The 12,783-nt window shown below is 32.4% G+C and overlaps 1 protein-coding gene across 6 annotated transcripts in view; it reads left to right on the top strand.

The window, feature by feature from the left end:
• MGAT4C (MGAT4 family member C) overlaps window positions 1–12,338 on the top strand; it is a 1,374,466-nt gene extending 1,362,128 nt beyond the window's left edge. For all 6 annotated transcript variants that reach the window (XM_063694191.1, XM_055358911.2, XM_055358910.2 and 3 more), the window contains 2 exons: window positions 3,468–3,615; window positions 6,710–12,338. In XM_063694191.1, coding sequence (XP_063550261.1) covers window positions 3,468–3,615; window positions 6,710–7,851 — 1,290 coding nt within the window. In that variant the 3' untranslated portion in view covers window positions 7,852–12,338. The remainder of the gene's footprint in view (window positions 1–3,467; window positions 3,616–6,709) is intronic.
• Window positions 12,339–12,783: the final 445 nt, after the last annotated feature.

The following is a 12,783-nucleotide window of genomic DNA, read 5'->3' as shown; positions in this document are numbered from 1 at the left end:
CTTCTTAGCTTTTAAAAATTATTATTTTAAAATACTTACAAAAGTTGGAAAAAAATGAGTTAAAGCAATTGCTAAATTCCAACACTCATCCCTTGTTCTAAGTTTGATGATAGCATTTTTATTATTTAACAATTTACTATTTACTGACGGATATTTTTTAACCAAATCGCATTTTAGCTGAATTTTGCTTCAAGGCTATAAGTTGAAAACTTTTTCAATGATTAATATTAAATTGCATTACAATTATTCTTCTAAAAATGAATAGTATCCATGGGAAACTGGCCCCCTCCAAGAATATAATGCAATTTCTTTTTAACACATCTCCCTTTTGATCTTTTTACCTGTGTTTATTTCATTTTTTTATAAAATTATCTGAACTCATTTTTCTTCTTTCTTCCCGATTATCACAATGTATGCAATTTGCTGCACACAGATATTAGTAGATCTTTCTTTTTTGTCTTCCTTTTTTAAAAACTGGGAAATAGTACTTCTAACTTAGAGATATCAGGTGAATAGTTAGAAGTAGTAAGGTCTGGAGTTAGTTAACAGATTCTATTCTCGTCTTTTTGTTAGAAAATCCATTTGTGGCCTGAAACCCTAGGCATATTAGCAGTTTAGCATATTTGCTTATGTATTAGAGATATATGTGCCTTTAAGTGAAAAAGGAAGCTGCACTTAGTGTAAGAGACAAACACCGTTACAAGGCAAACTAAGTAGAAGAGACGCTGCATGCCCAATCAACTTAGCTTCTTGGCTTTGAGCATCTTCAAAGTAGCCACAAGGGTATATATTTAGTCTGCAGCTAGTTCATTGAATTGCATTCCTATCCAGAAAATGATTGTCATAAAGCTTTGTCTTATTACTGAGAAATATACTACAGCATAGTAGCTACAGAAAGAAGGTATCCAGGGAGAACCTGGCTGTTCAGGTAGATGACTCTGGAAAGCAGCCAACAAGGCTGACTCAGGTGAAAGTTGCATTATTCATTTATGCTGAAAAGTATAAAAAAGCTTGTTCTTGAGAATTTAATAAAGTGATTTCATGTAAGTTCCATTTCTTTTTATATTCTGTTATGTCCTTAAATCAGGATGAATGTACTCCATCTTATAACACAAAATTTCTAGATTTTATGTGTTAAGGATAGAATTTTTAAAGAGGTATTCAATATCCTGCACTTACCTTAGAAAGTAACATCACCTAAGAATAGAATGGTAAAATGAATTTAGTGCTGTAATTACTGTACTTTTTACAGAAATTTCTTCCAGGCATTATTAATTATGTACATCACTACATTACTATTAAAATAATTGATACTAAACTGAGTCACTAGTTACATTTTGGCAGTTCTAAATTTATTTTAAACTTTAATGATGTTTTATAGGTATGCAGATAAACACCAATGAAAATATTTATGTATAAAGAACTTAAAATCATCAGAATTCAGTGGATAGCCAATTAGTATATTTCGAAGTAATTTAGCATCTAAGGTTTAATCTCAAGTACTTTGAAAGTTTGTGGCTTTTACACATGGCATTGTGTAAAAGCCACACAAAACCACACTTCTACACATTGTGAACCTTATAAAGGACTAAAGTATTTCTTGGTCCAAATTATCAAAGGCAGTATAAAATAGAGAAATACACTGTTAAAGAACAAATTTGGATTTATAAACATACTTGGATATACAGAAAAGATATTCAGAATGAATCTTGATTTAGTAAGGACCATATTGGAAGCCTCTAGTTAAGGTCCCTACTTTCAGTTTTTATTCTAAAAATAGTCACGTCTGGCCATAGATTAGAAAATTTGAGTTAGTCATCTTTTTCATTGGCACTTGAGATTGATGCGAAGTAGAAGTATTGAATGTTTCTGTTGTAAAACTTGTATCTGAGCTTTGTCTAATTTTTTAGAACAAGGCTTTAATTAACCTTTTAATGACCACAGCAAAATAATAGCAGGACCAGAGTTATTTAATCCATTTACTTTCTCTACAGTCTTAATAGCTAGCACATGCCTAGCTTGACTTTCTATACTGAACAAAATAAATCCACATAAGGCCAGATGTGCTGGCTCACACCTATAATCCCAGCACTTTGGGAGGCCGAGGTGAGTGGATCACTTGAGGTCAGGAGTTTGAGACGAGCCTGGCCAACATGGCGGAAACTCATCTCTACTAAAAAATACTAAAATTAGCTGGGCATGGTGGCGTGTGCCTGCAATCCCAGCTACTCGGGAGGCTGAGGCAGGAGAATGGCTTGAACCTAGGAGGCGGAGGTTATAGTGAGCAGAGATCATGCCACTGCACTCCAGCCTGGGCAACAGAGCCACACTCCATCTCAAAGAAAAAAAATTAAATAAATAAATAAAACCGCATAGTAGAGTGCACATTTTGAGAAAAAAAAAAGAGAGAGAGAGAGAAATATTTCTTTCTAATTAGGTTGTTCTCAAATGTATTCTACCAATTCTAGTAAATCACATATGAGTCAAACAAATAGTCATTTTCCTAATAGTGTATAACCAGTAAAGGCTTGATCAAATGATGATAAGATAATCAACATTTACCATTTAGCTTATATCAAAGAAGGGCAATTAGTGGGTAAAGGATATATTTTAATCTGAATATGAATATGTTTTCTTGAATATAAACCTTTCTGAAGATTTAATGACATGCAAAATCCAACACCAAATAAATAAAAGGGATCTAAAATATAAAAGGATTGGGCATTACATCCAATAGAATCACACACACACACACACACAAACTTAACTATCATAAGAAATATTAGTCCTAGATATCTACACATTACCTTAATTTGGTGCAAATGTATCCTATTTGAGGTTACTTTAGCACATATGAAAAAAATTACTGCCATATCACCCATAACTGGCCCTTCTCAACAACTAGATAGTAGCCACATAAGTGACTTATTTAATAAAGTATCCAAAATCCAAATATTGTGCCCACTACTGCATCTTCCTAATCATTCCTAAAGTTTCACAATCATGGAGACACTGTGTGATCTTTTATTTGAGACTGCTTGAGGAAGAGTAAATCTGGCAATATGGTGGGAACTAGCCTTAGATTAAACTATAAAATAGATTGCGGTCAATTTTGAGATCCTTAAATGATTGTCAAAAATTTGAAAAGTAGCATAAAGGCAGTGGGAGTTTTCATGTAGAAATTCTTTTTTTTAAGAGATTATCATTATTAATGTGTCCTGTAGAAAAACAAATGTAATTGTGGTATACACAGCAAAATAGGCGAGCGAGCTACTGGAGCAGAACCTCCAGGTAAAAAATGAGGTGAGTGATGATGAGCTACAGCTTATGATGTCAGTAGTTGAGATTTATATAACCCTGCATACTATATATTGTAGTCGTACATTTATTGTGTAAAAAAGAAACTTTATTTAATCCATGACCATCTATTATTTATATATTTTCCTTGCCTCTTTCTTGGTATTTAGGAAGGAGACAAACAACTTATAAGGGAAACATCCACACATCAACTGAATTCAGAACGCTATGTTCATACTTTCAAGGATTTATCTAATTTCTCAGGAGCCATAAATGTCACCTATCGCTACCTAGCTGCCACACCTTTACAAAGAAAGCGTAAGTATCCTTAAACATTTAAATAAAGAATACATAAAATATTTTGCATTAAAATAATGATAATTTGTTTCACATGTATAGTGAAAAGGCTTAAGGGCTTTACTAATATAATAAATTATTTGGGCAAAACTTCAATGTTTCTTCGCAAATTGCCAACTACTATACTCACTGACCCAGTACACTTAATAACAAAAAAATTAAATAAAATGCCTAATCGTAATGTCTCTTGAGATTTTGTTGTAGGATGGTATAGACTGACTAGAAAAAAATCAATTTACTTTAAAATTTAGAAGTTAACTTTTAAAAATTCCTATGTTTATATTGCTACATTTTCTAACCTCTTAACAGTTTGGTTTTATGACTTGCCACAACTTTTTAATTAATGAAACTCAGTGTTTTAGTTTCCTAGGTCTGCCATAACGAATTACCACAAAGTGACTGGCTTTTTAAAAAAGCAGTTTATTCTCTCGTGGTTCTGGAAGCCAGAGGTTGAAATCAAGGTGCTGGCAGGTCCCCACTGCCTCTGAAAGTTCTAAGGGAGAATCCCTGCCTCTTTCAGCTTCTGGTGACTTTACTTCTGGTACTCTTTGACTTTGGAGCATCACTCCAATTCCTGCCTCCATCATTAATGGCCTTCTTCTCTTTGTCTTTCTGTATCTTTTCCTCTTTTTATAAGGACACAAGTTATTGAATTTATGGTCCACATCTAAATCCAGAATTATTGCAGCTCAAGATCCTTAACTAATTATATCTGCAAAGATCAAATTTACTAATAAAATTACATTCTGAAGTTCCAAGTAGACATGAATTTTTGGAGGAAACTATTCAACACACTACAGTCAGTTAAAAAAATATATTTGGAGCCAAGAAGTAACATACTATATTTCTAAGACACCATAGCTTACAAAAAGTACCATTATCTAATTAGCATACCACTAAGAAAGTATAAGCATTACCAATTTTAATTATAACGCTATTGATTTTAGTATGCAGCCTGATTTTTAAATGTTTCAATGTGTAAAATATAAATCTTAGGCTGGGTTTGGTGGCTCATGCCTGTAATCCCAGCACTTTGGGAGGCCAAGGCAAGTGTATCACTTGAGGCCAGGTGTTCAAGACAAGCCTGGCCAACATGGTGAAACCCCTTCTCTACTAAAAGTACAAAAATTAACCAGGCATGGTCGTGTACACCTGTAATTGCAGCTACTCAGGAGGCTGAGGAGGCCAAGGCACGTGAATCGCCTGAACCTGGGAGGTGGAGGCTGCAGTGAGCTGAGTTTGCGCCACTGCATTCCAGCCTGGGCAACAGAGCAAGACTCCATTTCAAAAAAACAAAAACAAAAACAAAAACACCATGAATCTTAGAATAAAATACAGTGCTATCATGATCTTAATAAATTATGTGAAGACCACAAAAATTGACCTCTCTTTTAAGACTTGTTTATGTGAGTGTATTTGTTATCACTAGGTTGAGGAAATTATTAAATTAATTTAGATTTCTTTATATTTCATTTCCTTTCATTCTACCATTTGAAATGTCTACTGTTCTTAGGCTTCTTTCTAATTGTCTAAGACTGCCATTCATTTTTCATCTCTGTTACACCACCTTTGCTTGAACATTACTGATTCCTTTTTCCCATGCTAAATTTACTAATGTTTATTGGCACACATGCCAACTGCTTTCTACCAGAGGCAATGTAACACAGAGGATAAAAGAGTGAGACAGTTTGAATCCTGTTGCAGCATCACCTACTAAGTGTACCACCTTGCATGAGTCACCTCATCTCACCGTGACTTAGTGTCCTTATCTGTAAAACAGAATGATGGTAATAGCAAACCTATCCCAAAAGACCGTTTTGAACATTTAAGATGCATATTACAGATAAAATGCCCAAACTCCTGCCTCTTATGTAGACAGCATTTCATAAGCATTGGCTGTTATTAATGAAGTTTGGTGGCTTCAAGTTTAATGGTACTAGATAACATATTGTGTTTCAATAGAAGTCTGAGTTGTAAGCCAAGGTATTTAAACGAAATGTGTAAATCACAACCTCTCTGACAAACTGTTTTTGGAATGGGGCTTTTTTCAATATCATACAAACCGCATTATACAGGTGCTATATTAAAACGATGATCTTGTTGTATATAGATTTCCCCATTTTCTAAATAGTGGCTTAGAAATGTTATTCAATTCTGATTAATATCAGAATGAGCTTTAAAAAGTGAAAATATTTCAGTAGAAAGACCTCTAACCCTTCTCAGAGGCGAGCTGTCTTTTCTCAGGGTTTTATTTTATTCTCTAAACATATCTAATTCCTAATTTTAGATTATAAATGTCTGAATAAAAAGTTATTCAGGCAAAATTACTATAAAGTGTGTTTCAAAATTTTTTAAAGTGGTGCTTATGTCTTGGAACAATGTAGCATTAAAGTTTTTTGAATGTGTCTTATAATATTGTTTGCTTTCTAATTAATATACTAGGTACATTTCAAGATAAAATTGTGAAGTCCAATTATGAATTCTAGTACAACATAATGACAGCAAAAAAAAGAAAACTGAAAATATGTGATGTGTTCTATAAAAAATTTAAAGATGATTGAAAGACTTACTTACCCTTATTTTTCTTTTGTATCATTTGAAAACTAGTTTGTCAGCCTTAACTGTGAATGCCCTTCTCTTTTTTGCAAAAGAGAAAAAGCATTTTTTTTACTTTATCTTTAAAAAGTGACTTGTATGTTATCTAAATACCTGTCTACCTTCTCTAATGGGCATATATGAGAATATTAAGCTGCAGAACACTTTAAACCATGTTTTTAGAATTTCATCAGTAAATGTTCACAGCAATAGGGCTCATACATTATTGTGATTAAGATGCTATTTATTTTTCATAGAAAATATAAATTCTGTATTAAGCACTTACAGCCTTTATATATTTAGCTTATTACTTTAATCATAAAATGTTCTGTGCATAGTCATTTACTAGATTTACTTAATATGTAGTAAGTAGCAAGTCTAAGGAATAAATATCTTCTCTCTTTTTCTTTTTCCATATTTCTAGTTCACATTTGTATTGCTTCTGAATTCTTTTTTGCAGGGTATCTTACAATTGGACTTTCTTCAGTAAAGCGAAAAAAAGGAAACTATTTACTTGAGACAATTAAGTCAATTTTTGAGCAATCCAGCTATGAAGAGCTGAAGGAAATTTCAGTGGTGGTTCACCTAGCTGACTTTAATTCTTCCTGGCGTGATGCCATGGTCCAGGATATTACACAGAAATTTGCGCACCATATTATTGCAGGAAGATTAATGGTTATACATGCTCCAGAGGAGTATTACCCAATCCTAGATGGCCTTAAAAGAAATTACAATGATCCAGAAGATAGAGTCAAATTTCGTTCCAAGCAAAATGTAGATTATGCTTTTCTCCTTAATTTTTGTGCCAATACTTCAGACTATTATGTAATGCTTGAAGATGATGTTCGATGTTCAAAAAATTTCTTAACTGCCATCAAGAAAGTCATTGCATCCCTAGAAGGAACTTACTGGGTAACTCTTGAATTCTCTAAGCTTGGCTACATTGGTAAACTCTATCATTCTCATGATCTCCCACGTTTGGCCCATTTTTTATTAATGTTTTATCAAGAAATGCCTTGTGATTGGCTATTGACTCATTTCCGTGGTCTGTTGGCTCAGAAAAATGTGATCCGTTTTAAACCATCTCTCTTTCAGCACATGGGCTATTATTCATCATACAAAGGGACGGAGAATAAGCTGAAGGATGATGATTTTGAAGAGGAGTCATTTGACATTCCTGATAACCCCCCTGCAAGTCTGTACACCAACATGAATGTGTTTGAAAATTATGAAGCAAGCAAGGCTTACAGTAGTGTTGACGAGTACTTTTGGGGGAAACCACCTTCAACAGGAGATGTTTTTGTGATTGTATTTGAAAATCCAATTATAATAAAAAAAATTAAAGTAAATACTGGAACAGAAGATCGGCAAAATGATATTTTGCATCATGGAGCCCTAGATGTTGGGGAAAACGTTATGCCTAGCAAACAAAGGAGACAATGTTCTACTTACTTAAGACTAGGAGAATTCAAAAATGGAAACTTTGAAATGTCAGGTGTAAATCAAAAAATTCCATTTGATATACATTGTATGAGGATATATGTCACCAAAACACAAAAGGAATGGCTAATTATTAGGAGTATTAGCATTTGGACTTCTTAGCCAATTAAATCAGTATGTTCAGTTTCTGAAGCAGGTCTTCCTGCTTCCTCTTTTGCTACCTTTGTCTTTTGGAGGGAAAGCAATGGATGGGATATGTTAAAAGAAACATTAATTACATTGGCAGTTTTCATTTATACTTTGTTGACATAATTTTACTCTTAATACACACTTGTATTTATTTTAACGTCTGAAGTTGAATATCAGTCTGTAGCTAATGCTACTTTCATTTATATTTTTAAATGTTCTTAGTTTTAAAATTTCAACTGATTGTCAAAAGGGTAATATGAAAGATTTTAAATGAAAAAAATTAGTTTGTTGGATGATGATTTTTGAAAAATAGTCACCAACTGTATATACTTCCTCAAGAATTGACAATTCATTATATCATCAGATAGCTTTTATTAAGCATCTGTGGGAATATACAGTTGGGTGGAATGATAATCTGGTTTATTTTTTCTGTAAACTTAAGTTTCCATTGACTTCTGTACATCTACAGTGAATACCTCCTCATAGAAGTGATGTCTTTACATAATTTTTTGTGTAGGTGACACTATGGAAAAAGAAAAAAAAGACTTAAAAATATCTCTCCCCTGATTATTTATATGAAAGGGGACATTGTTCATTGTTTAAAAACATTTAATTGAGCACCTATTGTTGATAAATTTTCTGGGGGAAGCAGTCTTTTTCAAGTTTCCCTTTTGAAAAAAAAAAAGAATAGTTAAGCTCAATATTTTCAGGTTACATTGAGTACCCACATTTAATAGAATAAATTAGGGAAGGCCTATAGTAGTTAGCTCATTCGTACAGACATTTTCAGTATATGCAGAAAATTTTTTGAAATTGATTTTATACATTTTGTATTAAAATCCATGTGATTGAAATTATTGTGACTTATCATATACTTTTTTGGAATTTAAATCGGTATATTATAAAGGAGAAAAGTAAGAACCATAGAAATTAGTTGACTTTTCTAGAATCAAAGATCTATCTCCTAGCAAGGCCAGAATGAGAGATCTGATATTCTGATAACCAGACAATGCTCTTTTTCTCGTATGATTTCTCCTGACAGATTTATGCTTTCTGTATTCTATTTGCTACATGACTGTCAGATAATAAGTTATACCATCTGGAAATAGGTGGTACAATTCTTGCATAAATAATATTATCCTAAATAATGTCCTAAATGATGCTTTTTTGGTATAAGCACCCAAATAGTAAGCAAACTTGACTGAACTTTTCCTAATAGGGATTGGAGAGTGTGTCTTTACAATGTGTCCGTTAAAGTAATTCAGGACACCTTAGTGTGTCCTAAAGACATTGGTTTTCAGAATGTCCTGAGCTTGTCTCTTCCTTTTTGTTTTTTAATGAACAGCAAAAACTAAGGGATTTATTATAAAGGGAAATGGAAGGTGCTTCATATATGTTTAAGGAACTCAAGTATGTATTCATATAGATGACTGTGTGTGTGTGTGTGTGTGTGTGTGTGTGAAGGCTAGACTTTTGCTAGTAAGACAGAATGAGGAAATCTTCCTGCTCTTCCTTTTCATACTGAAACACAATCCTTAAGATTTACTGGTATGCTGTGGCCCAAACGACACTAGGATATTTTTATTTTATTCGTTCTCTGCAAATAAATGAGAAACTCAGATAAAAAATGGAAACTTTTTATTTCATTTATAAACAGCTGTTGTGTATTTTCTTTGTACTCAGCTACTAAAGTGTTAGAAGAAAAATGAACCTTTCATAAGAGGCTAAATATCAATATTTTGTGAGGCACCTAAATCTTGCAGTCATAGGAAAATATGAACACTGCCACTAAATTATTATCTTTACCTTGATTTACAGGATACTTGCCAGACACCTAAAAATGTCCTATTTTCTTTATTTTTCTTATCTTTTATTAACCGGCTAGTTGATAGTATTGTGTGTATATCTCAGAAGTTACAAATGGCATTATTTTCTTCATTGTCAATGATAAAAGGTACACAATTGTATGCCAAAGACATGTAATATCAATAGCTAGGCAGACTCCCTGAAATGAGTTGTAACCCCTTACGTATTCTTCTGGGAATGGCTTTCTAAAGATCAGCTATTGGTGTCTATCAATGTCTTAAAAATGTTTCAAGAAACATTGCTGAGGGTAGCAGTGAAGTTGGATGTTTGCTAGGAAATTATGAAAACAAATGTGACTCAGAGAGGTCATTTCACATTTTATCTTTATACCCTCTCTTTACTAAACCTGTGTTTGGATAAGTTGGTCAATCATCCAAGGATCCTCTATGTTTTCTTTACAGTTGACACTGGGTCAATTTTCTAAGGAAAACACCTTGACAAATAAAGCATCTTCATTAGAGGTCAAGAGGAAAAATAACTATTCTCTTTCAAAAGAAAATCTGAACAATTTTTTTTAGCATGGCCCAATGTTCTATTTCCTATATTTAGAAACTTTGAATAAGGGTCTAGTAATCTTGTCTCAGAGGCATAGAAACAAAAGTACAGTTATTAGGTTTAACTATACTCAAACTATTTGCTATTTTTAAACATTTTTGCTTTAAGTTTATATATATACATATATATAATACATATATATATATAATTTTCTTTGTTAAAAATAACAATTGAAAAAGACTGGCATGAGACATGAATGGTTGAGTCATTTAATTGCCATACAAATAAAATGCTGACAGGTTTCAAGCAAAAAATATAGTATGCACCTTAAATAATGCCTCAGAATTGTATAATTTAAGCTGACTAAAAACCTTACTTACTCTTAAAATTCTCCTTAGGGGAGCCTTTTCAGCAGTTATGGACATCAAAGAAAAAAGTATCTTGTAAAAGCACAATGAAATTTAGAAAATACACATTTTAGTGGCAATCACAAATGTGGATATAAAAGATACATAAAATATGTTAATGCAAGAACTTTTTCATATTCATTGAAAACTATAACTTTGTGCTATTTATAAAGTAGATATTTTCCAGGTATGAAAATATAATTTGGAAACCAACCTGTCGTTTAGATCTATTTCTTTCATATAGCTACACTATGAGTTGTGAACATTCTATTTCTTACTGGGCCAGTATTCTCTGGGAATTTTTATAATGCTATCATAGAAAAACTGTTCTGTATAATAATTATATAAAAATGAAACAAACATTTGCAAATTATAATATATGATGTGGTATGGAAAGTACCTACATTTTTAGATGCTCAAATATTGGCATATTTCATGTCAATATTTGCCAATTTGTCAACAAGTTTATGGCAAAGAACATGATACCAGGATTAACATTGAAAACACTACATCCAGTGCCATCTAACAATTGAAGGAAACAGTGTGTAATTCTCTTCTTTTTCCTTGACAATACATCCATCAACACAGTAATGGCATCATATTACTGAGTAATAGAGCTCATGCTTAAACTTTATAATATTTATTATGGGATCTACTGATAAAATGATTTACCGTTTTGTACAAATTCAACTGATTTTGGGGGTTTTCTTGTAAGGTTTAATATTAATTTTAGGATAATTTTATCCTGTTTCTTTTGATTCATGATTCCAAACTTTCTAGATCTTGCTTCTGTCATTCCACGTCTTATTATGCCTCCTCAGCTTTGTGTTTCAACAAGTTTTATATGCATGCCTTTTGTCTTCATGGGAGACAAAACAGAAGGTTCATACAGACTTGATTTTGACACCCAGTTCTGCATTACCAGCCTCCCAATATGAGGAAATTTACTTAACCTTCTTGAAACTCAGTTTCTACATCTGTGAATAGGAATAATTTTGCCTCATATGTTTTTAAAGGTAGCAATTTTACCTTGTAGCTCCTTGTAGAGCTGGAATTGAGATAACATAAACTAGGCACACAATAAATATTTGTTTCCTTTTTATCCATGTCATGTATATGTAACAGGATATGACCCTGGAAAACATTACCAGAGGCCTTCATCGTAATCAATAACAATTATAAAATTTACTGCCCTTTAAAAATGTTATTCAGCCTACCTTTTCATATTTTGTCCAGAGAATATCATGTGGAATTATATAGACACTTTCCTAAAATCAATATATATTCCTGTCATTCTAATTTATTACTCTAGAAACCTTAAAAAAATATCAAAATTGCCCCTAGTGCTCTCATCACAAATAATAATATTCATTTCTGTTTTAAGAAACCTTGATCCATTTACATTGAAAAACAAAGAGACATAAAGTCATTTCCTAGTTTCTAAGATGTTGTTTAGAATCTACCTTAAGCTCAGAAATGCAGTCTTCAGAATCTTTTTACTTTTTTTTTTTAATGTCAGGGTCCGGTTCTCTGGCATCTTTTCTATCACTGGCAAAAGTTATCAATGCACTGACCTATAAATTACCTTGGCAGTGATGTTTGAAATAGGTATCTTATCTCCTAGTCTACTTTGAGTTTCATTGTTGAGTTTTCCATTACTTTGAATTTCTTTCAGATTGGGGTTATTCTTTTTATGAAGAAAAAGGCCATAACAAAATTCAATGTGATTAGTTATTGCCATTTATTTTTTGTTTGCTTTTAAACTTTTTTTTTATTTATCCCAAACAGAGGATATATCTTTTATTATTTTTTGGCATGCTTTGAAATGATTTCATTATTGCATATGTGCATGTGTGTATCTACATATGGTTAATCTCTCAATCTGTGTGTATGTGTATATACATATGTGTATGTACATGTGTGTATATATGTATACATACTTGAATATTATGTGAATATGTGTGTATATTTGTGTATATATATATACGTATATACATGTATGTATTTGTATATGTGTTGTGTAAGTGTGTCTGTGTGTATGAGAGAAAGACAGAAGGATATGCACCATTTGCATTATTTTTTAGCCTTTACACCTCCACTTATTCTTGGATTTTCCTGACACACTGTCCTCCTGGTT

This window comes from Gorilla gorilla, chromosome 10 (genome assembly GCF_029281585.2).
Source record: "Gorilla gorilla gorilla isolate KB3781 chromosome 10, NHGRI_mGorGor1-v2.1_pri, whole genome shotgun sequence".
Taxonomy (NCBI): domain Eukaryota; kingdom Metazoa; phylum Chordata; class Mammalia; order Primates; family Hominidae; genus Gorilla; species Gorilla gorilla.
Note: the sequence above shows the minus strand (reverse complement) of the source record. Positions and strands in the feature narration are given on the sequence as shown.